Here is a 26,071-nt window from a genome sequence, read left to right on the forward strand (position 1 = left end):
CCCACCTCACTCCCCCACCTCAGTCCCCCAACTCACCCCACCCCAACTCACTCCTCCACCTCACCCCACCCCAGGCTCATCTGCTCTCCCTCATTATCTGGCCACTGCAGCTTTACCTGGTATGTCCGTCATTTAACTACATGCGGAGTCATGGCTGACCCTCTTCTGATCAATTGCCAATCCATACAGGTTTGACTGATAAAAGAGCCAATTAGATTTAAGCAAATTAAGGGACATCACCAATGTCAAGCACTTATTAAACCGAACACCAAATTCCATGCATACAAAATACAGATGCACTGAGCCCCATTAAGTGTTCAAATCCTAACCCCATTAGTAACTCCAGACCTCGCAGGGGTAAAGGCCACAGGAAAGTTTCATATTTATGGATTAACATTTGGATTCTGTTTTTATTTTTTAACTCTTTTCCTAGAACTCTTGAACCTGTACCATATTGCTGTTCGAGAGCATGAATAAAAGACAGCTTTCATTTCTTGGAGGATCTTAGCTCTAACTACAAGTATTCCATTTTACCAACAACCCAAAGTACAGTGATTGGAGAAATACTGAAACCCAAGTGCACAGAGCCAGGTGGGGCTGTGCTATACAAGAGAAAACAGTAGGCACTCCCCTTGGTCTCCAAAGAATATTCAAATGAATTTGTAAAATAAATGGGTGCGTTTTGAGAATTGACCATCATAATACACATGGTGGTGGCATCTTCTTGCTGTCTTTTTCCCCTAACTTCAAATAACTTGTACTTATCATATTTATTTATTTATTTTTATAACACAGGGTTTTCACAAATCCCTGACTGACCTGGAACTTACTATGTAGACCAGGCTGGCCTCCATTTCACAGAGATCGCCTGCTTCTGCCTCCTGAGTGCTGCTGAGATTAAAGGCATGTGCCACCACGCCCAGTTAGGGTTTATCATGTTTCTTTTGTCTGTATGTGTAGATCTGTTTATGTGTGCCTGCATGTGTGTATGAGAGTGTACAGATGTTCATGCACATGTGTGCAGGTAAAGGCCAGGGATCCACATCAGGTGTTTTTCTTACACACTACCTTATTTTGGAGACAAGATCTCTCACTGAGCCTCAATTAGGCTGGCTGACCAACAGGCCCCAGAAATCCTCCTGCCTCTTCCTCCTGGGGACTAGGATTAGAAGCATGACCTACCATGCCAGGACTGTATTTCTATATGGGATCTTGGGATAGAATCAGGTCCTCATGTTTGTGGGGCAAGCACTTTACCCACTGGGACATTCTGCAAGCCTGATATTTCTTTAAAAGTATTTTATTTTTTATTTTACATGTATGAATGTATTGCCTGCACGTGTGTAAATACACCAATGTCATGAAATGTCTATGGAGGTCAGAAGAGGATATTGGATGCCCTGGAACTGAAGTTAAGGATGGTTGTTAGCTCCTGTGTGGGTGCTGGGAATTGAACTCATGTCCTGTGCAAGGGCAGTCAGTGCTCTTAACCACTGGACCATCTCTCCAGCCCCCAGCCTCATATTTCTTAATCATATTTTTCCCATCAGCAAAAGAGAACTGGTTCCTATCAAATGAGATGACCCGTTTAAAATTGTTTTTTAAAAAGATTAATTTTATTTTTAATTATGCGTGTGTGTGCATGCACACGTGGGTGCACATGTGTCTGTGTCTGTGTGTGGGGGGGAGTGGGTTGATTTCTAAGTTGAATCTTAACACTTGAGTTAGACTTGGCCAGATTAAATGAGTGAATTCTACTCAGGTGATTTTGGGGGTATGATGCATATGTGCACACTTATACAGTGATTTTGGTTGTGTGCTGCATGTGTGTACACATGTATACACAGTGTTTTGGGGTGTGTTGCATGTGTGTGCACATATATAGAGAGGTGCATGCACACGTATGAAGACCAGAGGAACATAACAGGTATTCTGCTTCATTATTTCCTCCAGACAGGATCTCTCACTGGACCCAGAGATTACCATTTTGAGACTGGAGGGGCTGACCAGCAGGATCCAGGGGTCCATGTGTCTCCCAGCCCTGCCCCTCCAGCTCTGGGGTCACAGGCACACACAGCCATGCTAGCTTTCATATGAATGCTGTGGATCCAAACTGGGTCCTCCTGTGTGTGGTAGGCAGCCTGCCTCACTGCACCATGCCTCAGCCCCCAGGTAATATTTTATGGCAAACACCACTGAAGCAAACAAATGGTGTCTTTATTTTGCCCAAACCCTCTGCTATTGTGTTTTTAATCTATATGGAGAAGACAGTAGCTAAGGCTATTGTCCTTACAAATCTTACATAATCCAGCATCAAGTGATACTAGGAATTCAACGTCACCATGAGGGAGACCTAGCACTGTAACCAAAGAAATGCAGTATGTTTGTCCAAACATAATTTGGAAGTAAATAGTCGCAGACTTGCTGCGCGGCCTTGCCTCACTCCTGTGCGTTGGGTCATTTACTATTCATTTCAGTATGAAGCACAGCTCACTGGACAAAGGCATGGAAGGTTTCTTTAATAAGTCTCAGCACTAATTTAATTCTACTTAAACACACATATTCCGGGGAATGCCACGTGCTTTTCAGCATGATTTTATGTGTAAATCATGATAATATGTTTTCAGCTCATTAAGTAAAAGGAAGCCTGAACTAAAACCTATTTAATCAATGAGGTATCACCTTTAAACTGCCACAGGACATAAAAAAGATCATTTCAAAGTGATAAGTTTCCTAACTGTAATCAACAACAATCTAATGATGGAAGAACATATGTCCTGACGGTTGTAATAAAGTGCAGTGGATCTCTGCATCTTAAGAAAATGCCTCCTTTCTGGATGAAGGGTCACCTCCCAAACTTGGATTTCTGGTACTTACTCTGAGGAGTTACACTGAGCCCAGATGGTGTGAAACATAGATGAGTCTCAGTTCACAGTGGACCTCTGCTCTGCCACATTACCACTGAACAATAGTTTAGCTCCTTCCTCTTTACATGATGATGATATTGGTGTTGGCACATACACCCACGTGTGTACTGGATGAACAATAAGGGTATACTACTTTTAACTGAATCACCATCTTTTATACAGAAGAAATTCTTAGATCATATAGGCTTACACACATGAACAATGTATTAAATTAGCTCTTAGAACTGGGCGTGGTGGCATATGCTTTTAGTCCTAGCACTTGGGAGGCAGAGGCAGGCAGATCTCTGTGAGTTCAAGGCCAGCCTGGTCTACATAGTAAGTTCCGGATCAGCTGGGGCTACAGGGAGACCCTGTCTCAAAAAGACCAAAATAAAACCAAACCCAAATAAATTAGCTTTATAGTGTGAATACAAACTAAATTGCTATCACTTATGAATTATCTAAATTGGTATAAATGCCATAAAAGTGACAGTTTATTAAATTTGGTGATTCCAGGAAGTTTGGCTACAGTGCAGTCATTAGGTCTCCTGGAATCCTTTTCCTGGAGTATTTTCAGAAAACATACATTTCTGAAGCTCATTGAGAGACCTGTTCTTTTTTACCAGGCTTTCTGTACAAGAGCTGGGCAGACCAATCAGAGAGGGGGATTTCTTCTTAGCATATAATCCCTACAAATAGTTAGGACATAGGGTTGAGTGCAGATCTTAGGAAATGTAATTATAGCAACTTAAAAAGAGGCCAATTTTGAATATAAAAATATTTAAAATAAACATACCCAGAATGCATTGCATTTCACACAGGAAAGATACTGAGGGCTGCCCACCAGGCCGCAGAATCTGCAGGTGTCTATGGGAATTCCTATTCTAACAGCTACAAGCTGTTCTTTGCCCCAGACTCAGAGTGTTAAGCAGAGGTCTAAACCACAGTTTGAGAAACCCTGGGATTTCATTGCAGGCCAACGGCAAGGCTCAATCTTAAAACATGAACTTTGAATTAGAGTGAAGTTCTCAAAAATCATTCTCTGAAATGTCTAGAAATGTCTAGAAAAGGACCCGAAGGACAAAGATGATCGAGATTTCGAATCTGATATTGTCAATATATTCTCCAAATTCTCCCAACAAAATATAAACAGCTGTTATCCTTTACCTTTCCATATATGTATATATATAAAATATATGTATTATGTATAAATGGTGAAAATTGAAAAGTTGAACAAAATGTGGCGAGTTAAAGAAGCAAAACAACCCCCAAATTACCTAAAAACAATCTCACATTTTCTAATGTTGCTAAGATACAGACAGCCAGAGGTGCACCTGTGTACAGTATACTTAAATACCACACACACACGCCCACACGCACACACACACACACACACACAGAGAAAGCAGACTCACCAAGGTAACAAAAGAATGTAAGAGTCTCCAAAAAAAATAAAGGCAGAAAAACATCCAGAAATACAACTGACCCTTTAAATTCCGAAAGAATAAATTACAATAATAAAGTATTCAATGGTAACTTAGTCTTTGGGAGGCTGGTTAAAATTAGAGAGAGTGACAACAATATGCAGGCTCACTCCCTGGAGGCATTTCAATCAGAACAGGGTCACTGACCAAGCTGCCCTGGGTACTGGACGTGCTCATGTGTACTGTGTAGTTGGTGAAAGGGATTAAACCATTGACCAGCGCCCGCAGTGTATTTTCTTCCCTGCTGTGAATGGTTTTGTGCCACTTAGAAGGGTCTAGTTTTCACCTGTTGATTAAAAAAGAAAATCGCAGTTAAAGGCCATTTCCGGTTATCACTTAAATATTTTCTTGGGTTGCAGAATATACACTAGTATGTGGAACTGTAACATTACTATCCAAGGGGCTGGAGAGGTAGCTCAGCAGTTAAGGGCACTGTCTGGATTTGCAGAGGACTAGGGTCCAGTTTCCAGCACCCACATGGTGAAGCACGACTGTCCGAAACTCCAGATCCAACAACCTCTTCTGACCTCAATGACACAGATGCACTAACATACATGCAGGGAAAACACTCCTACATGGTGAAGCACGACTGTCCGTAACTCCAGATCCAACAACCTCTTCTGACCTCAATGACACAGATGCACTAACATACATGCAGGGAAAACACTCTTACACATAAATTAAAAAGAAATAAAATCTTTATAATATACGCTACATCACTGCTCATATGAGCCTACAGTAACGGTGTCAGCATGCACAAGACCCATACAAACTGAAGCAGATAAAAACCCAGCATAGAACTGTGGAAATGGACAGCAGGCCCCAACCTTAGCTAAAGAAATAGCCGATTACTACTGGGTGAGGAAGACTTATCTTCCTAAAGTAAGAGACTCTATACAGGCTAACTAGACCCCAGTAGATGAACTTGCACTGAGGGACATCTGGGGATACTAGCTTGACACAATAGACCTTAACACAAATGACAGAATTATGAATTCCAGTGGGGGGTATGGGAGGGGTCAAGTGGGGAAGGGAGTATAAAGATGATTAAGAATGACTGAAATGTTCTGTGTGAAATATACAAAAATTCAATAAATTAAAAAAAACACCAAAGAACAAAAGTTAAAACCAAAAACAAACCAAAAATCACTACCTGAGAGTCATTCCTTGTTCTGCCATCGAAATTCACACTCATATTTTACTATTTATGACCCAAATTAAAGCTGGGTTAGTACCTACAGTTCATCACAGCCGAATCAGCTTCAATGAACACAAAGACCATGCTATACAGCAAGTTCAGACATGTACATAAAAAGTGTCCAGATCTGGAAAACGATCAGCCTATGAGACGTTTCAACACTTCATCTTCTTCTAATCCGTGAGTTTTCTTTACTGTACAGGCAGAAAAAGACGACGCCTCTCAGTCTGACAGCTCTGCATATAAACAGCACGCTCAAATGCACGCCATTTATTCATTTTAGCACCAACTGTGGTATTTTGTGCTCGTTTTTCTTTCTATTTAATGTTTTCTTAAATCAGAACTGGTCAGAATATCCTCAAAAAGCAACCATGGACAAGAGGTAAGAGCCGTCCACTTTGACTGGATCATCTGTTTTTCAACTCTCTTGAAAATGCAGAAGTTGCTTGATCAAATTAAAGAATCACTTGTCTTCACCTATGTCTCACCACCCTCTCCCTTCTAAATCTTTGGCAAAGTCATTCTTAAATCTCAGTATGTGTAGGATGGAGTAATAAGCGCCTCCCTCTTTTGCATCACTGCATAACTATCATGGTGAAAAGTATTAAAAATCAGATCTGAAATGGGAATGTGGTAAGAGTTAAATAGTGTGACGTTTGCTTCACATTCTAAATTAATACTTTCTTGAAAAGTGTACACACAGTGACATATTTTCAAAGTATTGTTTAGTTTTAGCTAAATAGGACTCTGTTGTAACTACTCTTTAAAAAACACAGACTAAAGAACATTAAAATGCCAATACTTATTTCCTTTGTCAAAATGTATTCTGTTCACATACATTTCATCTTTTCTACAGATTTTGCAGATAGGAAAAAAAAAAAAACACATCAAAAACCAGGACACTGGACTCAGAGGGGGAAACAAGCAAACCGCTAAGACCTAAAGATGCTAACAACATAATTGTTATTGATTAAAACATAAAAGACGGTCACATAACGTCGGTGGTCTTGCATTATATAATGAAGAAACTCTAATGCCTACAATATTTATACAATGTATTCTACCACTTTAGCAGCAAATTGAGGTGCAAGGAAAAGGGCAGACAAGGTGTGCTGTGTTCGGGAGCTTGGCCTTACCTATTTTTAGCAATGCATCCTTTACTTAGGTGCTTAACGCTTCTGAATCTCTAGGTCATCATTCACGATCAGGAAGTGGTAATCACAGTACAGGGGGCCTACAGAAGTGAAGTGAGATCAGGCTGACCACACCCAGCACACACTGTCTTCTCATGAACACCTGCTTTTTGAAATTCTTGGGTTTCTGTGTATGATCAAAATAGGGCATCACTAAGCTAAGGAACACTGGCAGGGTGTTTCTCACTGTATGCAGTTTTATTTTACTACCTGCTATCTTTTACCTGGATTACCAAATCTAGTTCTCTCATCACAGAGCTCAAAATTGGAAGGCTGCTTACTGTTTTCCTTGTAATCCATACCATTTATTCCTTCCAGACAGCAAGAGTCAGTGTTTAAAGTTGTGCACCTTGCATTTTATTTCTTGTGGCTATTATCTAGTGTTTAGCTCTACAGGTTTTCCGACATAACAATGTATTCATCATTAAATCTCCATGGTTATCTAAATTAACTGATCAATCATCCATCATGCCATTATCCCAACAAATGATAGTCCAAATTCTAAAATTAACAGGACTCAGTACTATCAAAGGAAGTGAGTTAGGGAGGGCCATTTCATGAACTGTGGGTATGACACATAAACACACACACACACACACACACACAAATACTTTAAACACATACAAAACTTGAAAATAATACTTATAACAATTGGGGATGAAGGGAGCAGCTGAAATTTTCATCATAAATTATGCAGGTATAAGTGCCTTCTGTGGCCAGAAGGAATCTCAACAAAATAATTTCTTATTCTGGGCTTAAAGTCAGCACAGTTAAAGAAATGGTTTATTCTCAAACCATTCCCAGAACACTGGGAATAACAATTTCTGTTTATTTCCAGTAAAGAAACATTCCAAGTTACAGACTGGGTTCAAATCCTAAATGGAAAGAGATATACTATCCCTAGGCATGTGCTGTGCAGGTATCAATGAGTTCTGCGAACAGCCTTTTAGAATTTCATTCTGCATTGAAAGGTTCTTCCAAACCGTGCTATCTTAGCATTCAAAGATTCCTTACAGCTAGCTGGTTAACTTGACCTCACCAAAAACCAGTGACTTCCAACTGCATACAAAAGAGACCTTGGTACAAATGAGAATACACCCCAAATACATAAAACATGGCTCTTGCGCTCAAGAAATCTGGTTAAGATTAAACACAAGTCTCCTCTGATCACTGTCTAAGCACTATTCCATGATGGGCATCCGAACAGCCTGGCCCTTCTGGAGCATGTGCAGTTACAGCTTGGACAAAGGCTGCCGTTGTCACACGCTCAGCTGTAAATGCTCAAAAAGGTCACCTTACCCTACAGACACCTCGACAGATGCTCTTCTGGCTCCAGAGGAGCGTAATTTGCACATCTTATAAAAGATTGAAAATACCAAAACAACAACAGAATTCTACAATTATGTCACAAGAGCATAATTTCATCAATTTCTAGCCAGGTGTAAACGTAAGATCAAAGAGTAGCGTGTACGCTCACACTGGTGATGTTTTCCTTGCCACTGGTGTGTTTATTTGTGCTAGAAGCAAATTTTGAGCTGTGTAACAAATACTATTGCAAGCTTTGGAAATGGCTTGGCAGGGGGAAATATATTAAGTACCACTTTATTCTAAGTTTCCCAGATAACAACATTAATACATGGTAATTATACAATTAGTTGTAACATTAGGTTCTAGTTATAGAACAATGATTATGCAGTAATTATAAGAAGTATATAATTACTCAATAATTATGAGAAGTATGTAATTACATAACCATTTTGCTCAGCTCAAAAATGAACGAGTGTATCTCCAGGAACCACACAGCTGAGGGAGTTTAAAGTTCTCTTGTATCTCCACAAACATGCAGCTCAATTCACAGACCTACAGTGACATAATTTCAACTCTCCATGAAGCTAAAAAAAAAAGAAAGAAAAAAACCTCTGGATTCAAAAGCAATAAGGATCTCAAGAATCCAGGTCTTCATCCACGTCCCCTCCCATCCTTCCCTTCTTCCTTTATGTTCCTAACTGGGGCTCCTAGGTACAGGGGACAGCTTGTCAAAACACAAGACCTCAGACTTTCCCTTGGTTCGATCTCCAAAATGAAGCTGTAGCGGTGAGCATTGATTCCTGTCTGGTCAGCCTCTGCTCTTACCCAATTTGTGAGTGTAAGTGGGTGTGCAGTTTGCATTTTGAGGGTTTGGAGTCACTGCTCCCTACACCCTGAATCACCAGCTCTATGATATTTAGTTGAGCATCTAGACTCCTCAGATACTGTGTCTTGATAGGAAGCACTGGACTTCAGACCCCACCAGGGATGCACTGAATTCTTTGCAGAATGGGCTGTGTATGTCTGTATTCCATGGTTCCCCCACTCTGTAGTCACCTAGGGTTACCACATAAACATTTCACCCGTACCTACGGAAGGAGGATTCAGTACCAAGTAGGAAACACTGAGTGATTCCACAACATGGTGAAATTTCAGTACCGCCAACTGAGTGATTTAGTCTGTAGTTAGGCTGATATAAATGGAATGACCAAAAATCATTTCCTCTATTTCTAAAAGTGACTGATCACATGCGGCTTCCTAACTAGTGGAGCCTTTGGAGTCTGGCTGTAGACTAGACAGTGTTTACTAGTGAAATTAGCCATGTAGAGAGAGGATAAAGCTAATGTTTAAGTAGCATCTATTTTTGCAGACTAAAACACCTAGTCCAGATGTCCCGTGAGACACCGTAAAATGTACAGGAAGCAATCTTTAAAAGTGAGTGATCATTATCGCATGATCACTCTTGCAGAGGACCCAGGTTCAGTTCCCAGCACTCATGTGAGAGTTCAGCTCTTAGGACCCACATGGCAGGTCACAACCATCTGTAATTCCAGTTCCAGGCATCTGACATCCTCTCTACAGGCACCTGTCATACATACACTAACTTACATGCAAGCACAATAATCATACACATAAAAATTAAAATTAATATTGAAACAGAAATCTCTATCTTCTATTTCAAGATATTTTACATTTCAAATGGTTTGCCAAGAGCAAATTATTTAGTTCTACTTTCCTATTTTGAAGGAGTAAAAGTGTTAAGTGAAGAAACAGTCAACGGCCAACAGGTTTTACTTATAAAGAACTTTCCAGCTTCAAGTGCTGACCAAATGCAGACACCGTCAATACCCATTTTCTAAAGCAAAAGCTTAATGTTCTTATTTATTGACCAGCAAGATGTTTCCTATGCAGCTATCTTGTTAAGTGAGAACCAGCATGCAGGAATATTTTTGCATGTCTGATGCTGGGGTGCACAAATGACCACTCTCCTGGGGACAGTACCCCATGAGGCTCTCTAGATGAAATAACATGAGTGGGGACCCTTCCTCAGTCCAGTAATAATCATTGTACAAGAATTTTAATGCATCATATATTCCGTAATTTTTTCCTCTGTGCGGTGCTGTCCTGACCTTTTCAATATTCTATAATTTGACTGGCTGGCCATTTCTGTTCTCTTCTTTTTACAGTCTTATTAACTTGTAGGAAGGAGGTGAAATGAGGCACCAATCAGAATACATAATATTGCAAAGGTCAGTGTAGCTGCGCACACTATCACATGCACAGATACCGCATGCCAGGCATTAGTACCCTGATATCTTATTCATGTGACAAAGACTGTAACAAGAAGAGAAAATGGCACAACATGAATCCCTTCTCAGCACAGAGACTGTAATGAGAAATGACAGCAAACAACCCAGACTGATTCTTGTTACCTTGTGATGATTTTAGATGTCAGACCCAGTCCTGGTTCAAGTTCGCCCTTTTCTGAATCCAATTACACCTTACAGTAGAAAAGGTGTTCACTAATTTTCCTACTTCCAGTTGCAAAAAAAAGCTGTATTTTCACTCATATTGAGGTCTCAATTTTCGAGTTGCTCAGCTCCATCTCCCAACCTGAGAGCTCTGCCTTTACCAAGGAGAAAAACCCTGAAGATCAGATCAGGGGAGCAATGCAAGCCAGCCCTTTACCTGGAACTCAGAATGCCAGGCTCCTCCACTGAGCAGTTATTAATTAAGACTTCACTTAATTTTCTTGGAGATACTATTTTAAATCATTTTGTCCACAAAATATATCCTCCAAGTCTCTTAATTCTAAAGGTTCTTGGGTGGGAGGGATGTCAAAGATGAGGGCCTTTATTTTATAAATAATACCCGAACAAAGAAGCCTTTGATAGCTATCCTACCTACATTGCTACAAAGTCTGTCTCAATGTCTCTCCCTCCCTCCTCCCCCTTCCCTCCCTCCTTCCCTCCCTAGTCACTTTTGTCACAAAAGAAGAAAAGGAAGAAGGGGAGGGGAGGGGAAGGGAAGGGAGGGGAGGAGAGGGGAGGGGAGGGGAGGGGAGGGAAGAGAAGAGCATCCTTTCTGAAATCTAAACATAAAACAAAGACAAGGTAAACTCCCAAACAGCATGACACAATTGCTCACTGTTGGAGAAGGGTGTGAGTTAATGGAGCAGGTGTACCCTCAAAGGACACGTAATTGGATGTCAGAGGAGACAGAGAAACCAGAGCTCATAGAATTTGGCCAAATTCATCTCTCCATAACCTGTATTTCACTTACCCTCCCAGGCAACAGACAAGTCGAGTACATGAGCACCCAGGCCTCAGAGTTTTTCGGGGAAGACTAAGCAGAAAGGCAAAGAAGGCTAAGTTCAGAACAGACCTGCCCACCCATTAAGCAGGTGAATTCAGCAGGACAGCATGCTCAATATTCATACAGCCCCAAAGAAACAGTATGATAAAATAACCACATCTCCCGGGGCAAAAATGATGTGCACACTGTAGAAGATGAAAGAAAATATTGCAGAGGCCATGAGAAAACATCTTATTAAATATTTAGTAAACAAGTTAGTGGAAATAAGAAACTCAACAGAGGCTAAAAGCCAAATGAGTAACACCCTGGAAAGCCTTGCCATAGCCATCATCCATGCAAGAGAAGAAAGATCCAGAAATCACAACAGGATGACAATCCAGAAAGGGGGAAATGATGCAGAATGTAGTTTAATTTCATGGGAATTTTGTTTGCTTATTTGTTGTGAGGCTAGGTTAAGGGTGCGTTGACATTGGCTTGCTAAGGAACTGTTTCCATCTAGAAGTGCTAAACCTTGGGAGAGAAATAATGGCTCCCAGTCAATTGGGAATTGTTCTAGATAGCTCCAGAATTGTTGAGAATTCAGAAGCAGATTGTCCAGGGCCACTGAGTCCGGGGCTGCCCAGCGTGCTTCATCTCAGCGGCAAGCTGTCTGGGCCACGTGGCTTTTTGAATCTGTGTGCATACAGCTAATTCTAGCTCTGCTGACAACTTCTGGAACTATTACATTTTCTTACTGAAATTCATCTGTGTCCTCACTAACCAAAATTATTTTCTGTTGTTTGATACCAAAACACTGTCTATGGAGACGGCTCCATTTGTTAGCATTAGTTATTTACAAACAGTAGGACATTTTTCAATGCTGTTTTTCTATTTTAAATGAATTTTTAATTAGCGCTCATAACTTTTGTAAAACAACAGAATCAAGGCCCTGGGTGTTGGCCAAAGCCTTTAATTCCAGCCCTCGGGAAACAGAGGAAGGAGGGCTGATGATTTATGTACGTGCAAGACTAGCCTGGTCTACACGATGAGTTCCAGGCAAGCCAGGGCTACATAGTGAGACACTGTCTGAAAAAGGAAGTTCATTAATCAGTAAATCAATTAAATAATAAAGAGCAGACTCATGAGAGGGTGCGGATATCTTAGGAAGATGTCTAAATCATATTTTAACATAAACTATAATGAAACCACAGGTCTACAGTGTACACTTAAACAGGTCAAATTTGGCCAGCTGCTTGTTTTGTAAGTAAAGTTCTATTGGAGCGCCTTTCACTGGGACATTACCCTGGTAAACTGTAGAATTGATAGTTACAGCAGAGGTTATATGACCAGTAAAGTCTAGCATGTTCGTGATGCCTCCTTTTAGAGAAATTTTGCCAATTGAATTCGATCAACGACGCTACTTCTTAAAAATGTGCTGACTTCCCGAGCAAAGGGAGTCATCTGCAATTTCTAGATTGATTTTCGTGAGTCAACTCTTTTCACGTGGTGGACCAACATATGTGGGAGGAAATCTTGGTTCACGCACCCCTCAATTTCCTCACAGTACTGTTTCTGCATGGTTGCCTTGACAATTCACAATTGTACATGAAAATCACTGAAATGGAAAGATGCAAGGAAGACCTGTTTTATAGCTAGTATCCACTGACTGTGGAAACCACCAATGGAAACCCAAGGTCACTGCTTATGTGATAATAACTACTTTGGAAAGGCATAAGAGTAACTGAAGAGCACTGGGGCTGGGAAGACATCCCAGCTGGTAAGGGCTTGCCCAGGAAGCACTTGAGCTTGATTTCCAGACGATGGGAATGCTGGGTACGGTGGCCGGAGACTGCAATCCTTGCACTGGGGAGATTGAGACAGGCAGGTTTCCAGTCTAGACCACCTGGCAAGAGCTTCAGGCCAATGGGAACCATGTCTCAAAAAGTGAGGTAGATGAGACCTGAGGACTGACACTCCAAGTTGACTACAGCCTCCACATGCATGTGAACACCCACACGTGTGCTCCCTCAACACACATACAGAAATAACTGGAGTGAGTAGCGATTTCTTACATGGAGAAGTAATCTTTGGTTGTATGCACTCTTTTTAAAAAAATATTCTGTTATTTTTATTTTATGTGTATGAGTGTATTGCCGCATATATGTAAGTACACCCATGTCGTGCAATGCCACAGAGGTCAGAAGAGGGTGTCATATTCCCCTGGAACTGGAGTTAAGGATGGTTCATAGCTGCCATGGGGGTGCTGGGAATCAAACCTAGGTCCTCTACAAGAGCAGTCAGTGCTCTTAACTGCTGAGCCTCCTCTCCAGCTCAAGCTGTGTGTACTATGTGAGCTGCTTCTGAAATCCTTTTTCAAACATCCTTAGTGTCAAGGTGTATTTAACAGCAGTTAGATTCTACTAAATATCACAGTCTTTGAAAATACCAAACTGATGTAAATAGATGTCCAATAACCATACCTAGAGCACACGCTTCTCCTGCAGCTCCTTAAAACTACAACATCATTGCTAATTTAAAAGATTGTCTTTAAAGACTGGCCATTTTGTGCCTGTTTTCAATAATTAGACACCTAAATCTAAATGAAAACTTCACCCTCATGGTACCATCAGTAGCCACATTTTCTGTTAATACTGGGTAAATAAGACAATGCACTGTATCAAAATTTTCTAAAAATTATATTCCATTATGTGAATATCTTAATATCCTTTATTAAATTATTTAAGTCTCAGCTTCTTTTTTTCCAGCCCTCAGAAGTATAGCAGATCATGTTTGCTGACTTGGGGATGAGCTTCCTTTCACTTCTTTCCATATGGAATTCCATGGTTTCCTGTAAAAGTATTTTCTCCCATAAATCCCATTCCTAATGCACAACCATTTTCTTTTTCAGATAAAGACAATTAAAAAAATCATTACATGGTATTAAGTACGGCACTCTCTTGTAACACCTGGAGCAACCATCACCCAGTGGGCAAAACTTTTAACTACATTTTCTATTGTTTATACAGAACAGTGTTCATTAAAATCATAAGATAAAAATTTCAGTAAACTATAAATTTAATGTTATATATATTTTAATTAAAATTTCATTTTAACAGGTTCTAAATAGACATATGTATTAATAAATTATTCAATTATATAGCAAAGATAAAAAATGATTTCTTTTCAAAATATTCTTAACATAAAACTATTAAAGGTTTTATTAAAACAAAGCTACATGTAAAACAATAACTGCTACTCATCAATAGTTTGGGTTTTTAAAGTATGTATGTGTTGTCATTAATGCTTATTCTATTGTTTGGGTCTCTACACAAACAGGTAAAACTATTTGACATGTCAAAAAATCAATGATTAAAGGTGTTTGCTGTGATGGAACGTCTACGATGCATTAAAACTGGTAACGTGCCTGGATATCGTAAGCTTTCTCTCAATATAACAGGCATTCCATGTAACTGACAGGGACGAGCAATTACAGAGCACGCCGTACACTAAAGCTTCAACTTAAACAAAGGCGAGGAGAGGCTCCCCGTCCCCCAAGTTTCTTAAACAAATCCTACTTTAAATTTTTTTCACATGCAATGATAAGAGATACTCTGGTGGAATGTCATTATGGCCAGTGTGCTCCCGGTAGCTCCCCAGCGGTGTCCTGGAAAACACTTGAAGAGGGCATAGGGAAAGCTCTCATCTCCTAATATAACCCAGGGTTTTTTCCAAAAACTGCAGCTGCACCTTCCTAAGCTATTGGCCAGTGTGTCAAACGGTGGCATGGAGGATGAGCAGCTGCCGTATGACTTCCACCAGATGACCCAGGAGCCGACCCAGTGTGGAGAAGCCAGGCTGCCCACCAGAGGATACCAGCAAGAAAAACTCGAGAGGCCCGAACAGTAACCTGGGGGCAAGTGAAGACGACACTTAAGATAGAGGAGAGAGCCTTGCAACTGGGAAATCATCTGCCTCATCTGTAGCCGCATCAGCTGTGACCTTGTTCTAAGAACTTCCAGCTCATACGTTTGTAAACAATCTAATTCAAAACTCTCCTCAGTTGTGGCATGTTCAACATGCTGTAGAGCTAAATTTTGAGATAAATTAGAAAGTTTCAAGGATGCAGTGTTTTGGATGGGTAAAGGCACAGAAGGCATGCACACCCACATGAAGTCCCTTGTTACTATGCCACATCTACTGTATCACCCCCTGGAATAAAGGCTTGCATTTTGGGCGCATGGGGGCAGCTTAACGCTCCTTTGGATATCTTACCTCTACAAAACGTTATTCAGCAACTGAGCTCTATGTGACTAGACACTTCTAATGACCAAATCATTGGAAGTATCATGACTGGGATTCATCAGGACATTGTTATTACTGCCTTCCTCATTGTGGCTGTAACTGGGCATTTTCCTTTCCATATAGTCTGCAGAACTGGACTAACAGCAGTCAGATGAGAGCTGTTCAGCCCAAAATGATCACGGCTGCCCTCCTACAACAAATAAAAGCAGCAATGTTGGAGACAACTGCCCTGTTTGAACTCTGCAGCAGGCACGCTTGACGACATGGGCAAAGTCTTCAGTAGGCAATCTTGCTTACAATGGTAGAGTCAGATAGGCATGTATGCACATGCAGTTCTGAAGTGCACTGTCCCTTATGTTTATGTTTGGAGTATATAACAAGCTATGCCTTATTTATGCTGTTGTGTGACTATCTGCTCTTTACCTTGCAAACAGGCCACATGTTGCCAATTGTTTCCTGAATTCCTGCAGAGGAATAGCCTGTGATCTGCATACCATTTGTTCCTGAATATCTGCTCAGAGCACCCATCCCTATGATACTATCTCGAGAGTTGGAGATGCAGAGCGCTTTGTTCTATGGAACTGGAACTGCATTCTCCTGGTCCCTGGCTGTTCTCGTTTGCCTTCAATTGCTGTGACAAAACACTCTGAGCAATACCAACTTAGGGAGGAAAAGGTTTATTTGGCTTACATCTTTGGAGTCACAGTTCATCACTGAGAGAGCCCAAGGTAGGAACTCAGGGCAGGAACCTAGAGGCAGGAGCTGGAGCACAGGCCACGGATGACCAGGAACGCTGCTTACTGACTTGGTCCTGTGGCCTGTGCTCAGCCTGCTTTCTTATACAACACAAGACCACCTGCCCAGGGGTGGCACCAGTGGGCTGGGCCCTCCCACATCACTCAACAATCAAGAAAATGCCCCACAGACATGGCCACAGGCTAGTCTAATGGAGGCAATTCCCCACTTGAGGCTCCTCTACCCAGGTGTGTCAAGTTGACAACTGAAGCTATGCAGCACACCAGGTTTCTTAGCTATTAAAAAACAAAAACCACCAAAACCCCATCTTTAGTTATATGCTTCTCAGAAGAAGACCAAAGGCAGATAATTTCCCAAAACATGAAGCAAAAGGCAATAACCAGACTAAATATTTGCTGAAATTAGAAAGCAGTACCAATATTGATTCAGATATAAGGAATCAGATAAGCACACAAATGTTACCTTATAAACATTTTTAAAAATGTGTTACTATTTTTAATTGTACCATCTACTGTATCACGTACTATGATGTGATACCACAAGTGGAGTCCCAAATAAGCATTCAATATGTAAAAGGCCCTAAGAAACAAATTTGTTTGTAAAGCAAAGAGATACTGCGGTATAAATGCCAGCTTCTTGAGCAACAACTTAAATCAGTTCCACTGTCCAACTTAAAGTTGGACCGTTTTTCTCTTTTAAATACCCCAGCTTGCATAATTACAGAAATGCAAAGCCTGGATCCCTTCAACGATGTGCTACTCACCTTATATACTTTCTCACTGTTAACCTAGAGAAGTTGCTGGATGAGGCTACAAAGTAAATGTGTGAAAAAGGTAACGCCTCAGTTTTTTAAAAAAAATCGTCTTTTATTTTATGTTCATAAGTGTTTGCCCTGCATGTATGTAAGTGAACCCATGCCATGAAATCCCTGTGTAAACCAGAAGAGGGTGTCAGATCCAATGGGAGCGAATTTTCAGGTGGTTGTTAGCTGCCATGCAAGTGCTGTGAACTGAACCTGAGTCTTCTGCTAGAGCAGCCGGAGCTCTTAACCACTGAGCCCACACCTCATTTTCTTAACAGCACTCTAAATGCAGTTTATAACCATCAATTGTATTACCAGAATTTGTTAAAAGGAAACAAAGATATTTTAAAACTTGCCTTCATTTGAAGGAATTTCTCTGAGGAATTTGAACAGTCTAATGGTGTTAGAGTTTCCATCTTCGTTGTTCAATCTTTGCTTATTTTGGGTTTTCACTGTTGGTATACAAGTGATAATTATTATCTGCATCTTAAGCATACCCATCACTCACAGATGCCAATAAGAATATTCAGTTCTTCAGAGAGATGATCTGAAAAAAACCGGCTGAAAAGCAAACCCAGGGATCTCCAATCCATAATCAAATATCTGGATTGATAGTGTCATTTGCACCTGTATTGATTTCAATTGGAGTCACTCACCCAAGGGAAAAATAAAAATGTGGAATAAAACTGATTTATGAGAACAAAATAAATCCTTTTGTGAGTGGTAATGAATTGGTACTATTTAACCCTTTCAATCACAGACTAAAAACACTATTTATTTTCAAGAATGCTGAGCTAGCCAAAAGCACTCATATCCGACATTCCAAGTGGCACTGCACTGGGCCATGAGGTCTGGGAAGAATTGTGGCTCTAAATTTGATGGATGGCATGAGTTGATGACTGGCGAACTTTTAGATTTCCTAAGTCAAATTCAGCGTGTGATCACAGATGATGGGCCTGCAGATCCCAAGTGCTTCGGGATCATCAGTAAATGCATACTGTGCTTATTTACCTCCTTTATAGGGCAACTGAGACACAAGAGCAAAGGACGAGGCACAGTATCAACCATACTGAATGAGTCTATTTTTCCCCATCAATGTAAACTGGTCTTCATTTTACTTGGCAGATAATAACAACACTGAGGATTATCCCAGGGATCAAAGGAATATGTTTAGCATGATTTGACACAAGTATTTGACTTACAGAAGATCAGAAAGTCTCAAAAAAGGATATGGTTTTCAGATAAAACCAAAGCAATTATTAATTAATTATATATGTATGAATGGTTTGCTGGCGTGTACACACAATGTCCACAGAAAGCAGAAGAGGGGGTCCGATCTCCTGGAACTGGAGTTACAGATGTGGGTGCTGGGCACCAAACCCAAGTACTCTGCAAGAGCAGTCAGTCCTCTCAACCATGGAACCATCTCTCCAACCTCCTAAGGCAATTAATTCCCTCTATTGAGATCACTAGCCATCCAGTGATTCAATCAGGAAAAAATAAAAATGGTTAGTCCCTTCATGTTTCTTGAAATCCAGTAGGTAAAACATTCCCATTAGTTTGCAGCTGACTTACCTCTGAACTTTTCCTAGCATCCTATGGTCTGAGATTGGTTTCCACATATTCCCCCAAAATAGGGGTGGAACTGGTATTCACAGAATTAACATACACTGTTTGGTACTTTGCGTTTAATTAATAGCCCTAAGGAGCAGACCTTGGAAATATATGTTGTAAGAAAGAATGACTTGATTTGTTACTGGGTTTGTCAATGTGCCTTGTATGGTCAGGGTGTTTAATGAAAGTATGCAAAGGTAACTTTATCCTCACTGGCATAAAAAGGCTTTTAAAAAAATTAATATATCTTACTATTTACAATGAAACATAATTTAATTCAGTTTGATGGTACCATAATTATTATAGCACAATAATTTTTCTAGTAAGATCACTTTTGCACACATGCCTTTGTAGAATAAATCATTAAACAGGCAACAGGATACAAATCAAAAAGATAATAAGCTCTGTTCTCATAAAGGAATAAATTATCAGGAAAAGTGAAAGTGAGCCACTTTAAGTTTAAGGGATTCAAGTAAGATGATAACAAATGGTAATTGTGACTGGTCTGGCCCCCGAATCAAACAGAAGCTTAAGATTTTCAAATCATCCTGGCATAATGAATGTTAGTCTTCTGTTCCTAAGCTCTCAAGGGAGTTGCAGGTCTTAAGGTCACTGATAAAATCTTTCCAGTGGTTTTGCACTACAAAAAAAAAAAATGTTACAGACTAGCTTTATTTTTCCCATTTTCTTCTTTTTTCTTTTGCCTTCAGATACTCTCTGTTGTTCAGATTAAGAAATGAGAATTTGATCATTGTAATAATTAAGAGCAGATTGAGGAGATGGCTTAATGGGTAAAGTGTGTCCAGGCTTCAAGACTTGAGCTTGAGTTCCAGAACCCACATGAAAAAGCCAGACACGGGGCCCACAGGATGGCACAGAAGATGAAGGCACTTGCTTCCAAGCCTGATGACCTGAGTTCAGTCCCCAGAAAACCACATGGTCTGTGGAAAGAACTGACTCCTAAAAGTTATCCTCTGACCTCAGTATATACACACACACACACACACACACACACACACACACACACACACATTCCCCAAAAGGGAGGCTGGACAGAAGGATCAGTGGTTAAGAGCACTGGCTGCCCTTGCAGAGGACCCAGGTTCAGTTCCTAGTACCCACATGGCAGCTAACAACCATCGTAAATCCCGTTCCAGGGGATCCAACGCCCTCTTCTGCCCTCTGCAAGCATTGCATGCAAGGATGCACTTACATGCAGGCAAAACACTCATATGCATAAAATAAATAAGTAAATAAATAAATACATAATAAATAAATAAATAAATAAATGTCTAAAAAAGCCTGGAATGGAAGCCCACACCTGTGATCCCAGTGCTAGAGAAGCAGAGACATGTGGCTGTCTAAGGCTCACTGGCCAGCCTGCCCAGCCTCTTTGGACTACTTGGTGAGTTCAAGGTCAACTTTTAAGACCCTGTCCCAAAAGGAAAAAGCACTTGAGGGGTTACAGCTGAGGTTGCCTTTTGGCCCTCACTTGGGTTTGCACACACATGTATCTGTGTATGCACATGTATGTATGTGCACACAATACACACACTCAGGTGAACACATACACACACAGAGCATATCAGAAATTAGGAGGAGAAGCTAAAGCTACTTAACATTCGAAGACAATGGTCGCTATCTTGTTAATATTTTGGTACATTTGTGGTGCATCCTGTCACACCTGCCTGCAGATGTACATGCCACTGTCATATTTTAGAATTACAGAATTTTATGATGCTCTCTGTTTTTTAGGTGGAACAATATATACTTCATTAGCAATAAATATGCACATGTATGATCATTTTATTAGGAGCACTGCTCATTGATGAACATTCTCTGACCTCTTCGTACCTCATCCCATCCCACCTTGAATTTTCACATATAAAATGTCAGACGCACAATTGTTTTAAAAAATTAAGGAAGAGAATTTCTTTTGTTCTCAAAAGATGTGAATGAACAAGAATATTCTAACCCTCTCACAGTTTATGTTTATTTTAATAATCTCAAATTAATTACTGGAAAAAATCAGGCAAATACTTATGACTTACCCAAATTGTGTGGGTTTTATTTATAATACAGAACTTGAATTAGATATCTTATTATTCAAAATGAGTGTTCGCCCTACATATTAATGTGTGAAATCAGCTAAAAGCCCATAACCGAAGAGGCCAGACTCTAGTTCTTTCATTGTATTTTCTGTCTTCATAGAGCTGGAAAAATTGTGAGTTGGAGATTTATAAACATATAAAGTGACCATTGGTGAGAATAGCATGCTTTTAAACACTAATGCGATAACAGGGTTTCTGTTAATACATGGGCAGCATCTCAACAAGAAATATAAGGTCTTTATGAAGAAAATTGTAAGACTTTCCTGGCATACAGAAACTGAAAAACGGATGGACTATAAGGCATTTCCAAGACAGAAATACCTGAAGATGTTAATTCCTCAGCAGTAAACGTTCAAGGAGGAGAGCCCATTAAAAAATCAGTGGCATTTTGTCCAAGTTAATCTACTGTTCGGCTGGAAGAACATAGTGCAGAAACTAAGACATTTCAACGAAAATGAATAATAATTAGAGGGGGAAGATAGGACTTCACCTCAAGGTATAAGGTACTGAAATGAAAGGGTTTAGCTGTTAAAAACACAAAGATTAAGTCAGCACACAAGTAGTCTTAAAAACGGACATTAGAATAACTCAGAAACAAGGACCATCGGTGACACAGAATCAAAACCTTTCTATAATCTGCACTCAGTGATATACGTGCTCTACTCTAGGTGAAAAAATAGGTTATACAATGGTGTGCAAAGGCTTAAACAGCAAAAATAAAACACTGCTTTCCGGACCACCTAAACAAATAAGAAATAAGTTGGATAAAGTATTTAAAGTTTCAGAAACTATTAAGTACTGTCCGTATTACATAAGATGTCATGATTATTGAATACATGCAGAAAAAGCATGAGAACACGCTTACGGTCAACAGGATTAACAGAGGCAAATGGAAGCAACCTGCTATTTTTTTTCCTATCAAATGAACACAAGTTGAGGCAGACAGATATATCTGTGCATGGTTGAGAGGCATGTGAATTGATACCACATTTCTTGTAAGCATTTTGCCAAAGAGTTTCAAGAGTCTTAAACTGTTATACTAAGTGAAGTAACACAGACTCAGAAAAACAAATGATGTATGTTCTCCCACATATGTGGCTCCTAGCACCAAATCCTTTGAAATTCTAGGTCCTTTTAATAAGATGATGCTATACAGCAGTCCGTTCTGCATGAAACAACTGCCATCATCACGACTTCGGCTGAGCCTGATCGCTAAAAATAGTCACAATTGGGCTTGTTGACAGTTGTGCTCATTCTTTAATGGAGTGCCAAGCAGGGTCCCTGGACCCTCACCTGAGTATCTAGCCACTCTTCCAAACCAACTAGTCCAGCATTGGAAGAAAAAGAAAAATGAGGAAGAACCCAATAGAGGGATGCTTTTGGAAGCCCTTGTCAAGAAACTCCAATGGACTCTCAGATGAACATTTGAAAATTGCCCTGTTCTAACTTTTTTCTAGTTCCCTGTCTAGAACTTTTAATGCTAATTACTCTTGCCTTTACTTCTCCTTCACATCTCCCATTCTCCTGCACTGACTTTTTTCTAGTTCCCTGTCTAGAACTTTTAATGCTAATTGCTCTTGCCTTTACTTCTCCTTCACATCTCCTATTCATAATTCAAGGACTTTCTTTTCCCCTTAGAGACAAGAGTTATGCAATTTGGGAGTCTTTTAGATAGACCCACTGAAGGGGTACTCCAATTGCCTCACCCTGCATCCCTGTTCAACATGGAAGAAGCCAGAGCAGTCTGCATCCCTATTCCCTATTGGCAATTTGGGTAACCTCTTCAGAGGATGGCGTGATAAGAAAAGGAGGCAGGAATTGGCTAGGAAGTTAGGGTAAAAAGACCCCAAAGAAAAACAGCCAGTTTCTGGGCTAAAAGTCAAAATGTCCTTGGGCCTATTAGCAACATACTCTGTTCCAAAGGCCAAAAATGTCATAAGTATTTGGGAGCTTGTATCAAATCCTTAAAAGGTTTTAAGGTTACCTCTTCAGAGGGGGGAATGTTGGAGGGGAGGGAATGGGCATGGATTTGATCAAAACACCTTATGTATGAAATTCTCAATAAAGTTTTTGTAAAAGTTAAAAAAAAATTCTGTACCTGAAATTTAGCAATCCCCTCTTTAGCTAGGAATAATACGGAAATCTGAAGAAACATTTTTTAGGCGTCAAAAATCCAATAGAAGCATTGTTAATATATTTTGGTACATTCATAGCATGACAGACCACATGTCTGTTCACAATGATGTGTGTATATGCCTGTGTGTTTTGAGAAACATCCATGCAGTAATGTTACCTATAAAGTAAAATCCTAGAAATGTTCTTAGAAAATTTCAAATGTTTATATATGCCATGCCCATGTAAATTTATGGAGAGAGGAATGAAACTACACACACACACACTCGACTAGGAAAGGCATAGCCCAAGCTAGTAAGTCAATTGGCACTATATAACTAATCATGGTCTGTGTCACAGTTGAAAATATTAAGAATTCTTCAGTTATTGAAATTCTATCCCAAAGTCCAAAAACTTGTCTACAGGGTCTAGAGGATGTAACTTTCCAACCTCATGTTACAGCATTGCCATTGTGTATGTGTTTGTGTATGTGTGTGTGTGTCATGTGTGTGATGTACTGGGTGGGGTGGGGCTGCTGGTGCTGGTGCCCATGTGTAGAAATCCAGAAGCATGATTAGGGTTTTAAATGCCTTGTTCTATAGTTTTCCATCTTAGTTTTTGAGATGTGGTGTTTTTCAGACACGCTCAGCCAGCTCAGGGATCCCGCTGTCTCCACACCCATGCCCCTAATGCTGGGTTGCTGTCACTGGTGGCCATGCCATGGTTTTTCTTAGGTGCTGAGCATCTGAACTCAGGACCTCCTGTTTCACAGCAAGTTCTCAGGACCCAGTGGGTCATGCCTCTGTCTCTTCACTCGCTCACTCTGTCCCAGGGACACTGCCTTCTTTCATGACCACAAACCCATAGGTCTGCCTATCTTACAACCTCCACAGACACCATTTCCCGTGGAATCCTCTTCTTACACTTTTCTGGGCTGGCCCCCAGTCATCTGTTACAGCTTCTTTAAAGGTCAATGGCTGGGGAAGATCTCTTCTGATCCTCCATATATCTGAAGTCCCCTATCACACAGTATCTTAGTGATAAATGGTTTGGGTTTAACCCAAGTTCGCAACTTCCTATTTCCCTGTGATCACTGAACTAGTTTCTATCTCCTGCTGACACGTGAGGGTGCTCAGTGCAGAGACTGTGCCTCCTTTTCTTGTCAATGTACCTCTAGTCCTGTCATTTCTGCGGCTTCATCGAACAAGCTAGATATGTTTGTCACATGAGCAAATGAGTGAAAAACAATGAAATTTGGTTCTATGACTTCAGATTTCTCTTCATCAGATATAAAATTTCATTTGCCATCTCCCTAGCGGTATATGGCTAGGGGGAAGAAACACATATGTTTCTTTGGTAAACATTTACAAATTGAAATTTCAAATTTCTGAAAACTATTAAAGTTGATTTTTCTTAAATTATTCATTAATCCTTCGATTCTGCATCACTAATAATTCAGTGAACTGACTCACCTTCTACAAGAAGACACAATGATTTGGGAAATGTTTCTTCTAAGTGGGCTATTCTCACTATGTAGAATTTGGTCATCTAGTATTGTTGGAGACCTCTGTTATGCAAAGTGGAAGCCCCTTCACGACCGGACAGCTCATGCAGCTCGGGATCATGTGCTGCGGGCTCCTTTCATAAGCAGGGTGTCTTCCTGGCATCTTTCCTGTCTCTCCTTTTGAAGTGTCCGCCACAAATGCCATAATATAGACATGGCCTTTGGCTCTGAAAGGTACCATGCCTTCCTGTAATTTCTCCAGGCAGACAACAGTCTAGCAGTGTGGCAGAAATCTACTTCCATATGTAAATAGAATGCCTCACAAAGCATCTAACAGCCAAAGCTTTTACCACTACCCCCATGGTATAAATGCCTTAGTCTTCTCTTAATGGTCAGAGAATTGGGCTGCAGAGATTTGGGCTGCAGAGAATTGGGCTGCAGAGCATTGGGTTGCAGAAAGCTGGGACACAGAGAGCTGGGTCTCAGAGAATAAAGCTGTAACACAGACTAAGCCAAGTCTTGAGTCTTGAGTCACTACCGGAGGCCCAATCTCTCCGGGGGACAGCACTCCCTTGTTACCGACTCATGGACATTCTAGCTTTCGCTGTCTCCGTACTTCTCCCCTGGGGTTCAGTGGCCAGTGGACCTCGCATCCTGAGGAAAAGCACACAGGTGGAATAGGGACAGGATTTCGGCAGGACAACGCTCCTGTAGCAGAGAAGCTCCAGAGACACGGGACCCAAGCTGCCGTGGCCAGAAACGCCTGTGGCCAGACCCACCAGCGACTAGCCAGGTGTGGCGGGGGAGTGCCATTCTGGGAGTGCAACCAGAGAGAGCACACGCCCCATATAATATAGTGATTATTATTATTATTTAGGTAATTCTTGCTTTGTAGCCTTGAGTGGCCTAGTACTGGATATGTAGCTCAGACTGGCCTTGAACTCATGACATTCCCCTGCCTCAGCCTCCCAAATACTGTGATTACAGCTGTGCACCATATGATGATTCTTAACTTTGGTGGGGGTGGGGTGGGGAGTGAGAGTCACAGATCTTTTTGATAAAATAAAATTGATGGGTTTTCTCCTTCTAGAAAAAATACATTCTCTCAAGAGTTTGTATGCCTTCTCAGTACTTCACTTATTTTCCTGAAGCCTATCAGACACCCCTCAAATTAAGAGCCTCTGGTGCAGAAGGCCAGAAACTGGGGGAACACAAACACTTGAAAGTGCTAAGGTAAAGAAAAACTAATAACAGGAGCAGTGAGAGGACAGAGTTCAAATGTGAGCCTGACAACGACACTTCAAACCTCTCAGGCCTCTGCTGCCTGGCATCTGACCCAGGGTGTGGCCCATAGAGGCTGTTTACACTTTATCACATGTTGTGACCTCAGTAGACACAAATATACGAGGATATACTTGTTCATTATTTTAAGAAAATGGCCAATTAGATATCAGACACAAATCCAATAAACTGCTGTATGAAGGGTT

General features: G+C 40.7%; 1 protein-coding gene across 1 annotated transcript in view; it reads right to left on the reverse strand.

Annotated features, from left to right (window-relative positions):
• Window positions 1-26,071, reverse strand: part of Ush2a (usherin) — an 828,188-nt gene that overhangs the window by 336,037 nt on the left and 466,080 nt on the right. The window contains 2 exon segments of the mRNA XM_008834819.2: window positions 4,501-4,634; window positions 15,131-15,290. Of these exon segments, the coding sequence (XP_008833041.1) occupies window positions 4,501-4,634; window positions 15,131-15,290 (294 nt within the window).

Source organism: Nannospalax galili, unplaced genomic scaffold (genome assembly GCF_000622305.1).
Source record: "Nannospalax galili isolate Female #2095 unplaced genomic scaffold, S.galili_v1.0 scaffold657, whole genome shotgun sequence".
NCBI lineage: Eukaryota > Metazoa > Chordata > Mammalia > Rodentia > Spalacidae > Nannospalax > Nannospalax galili.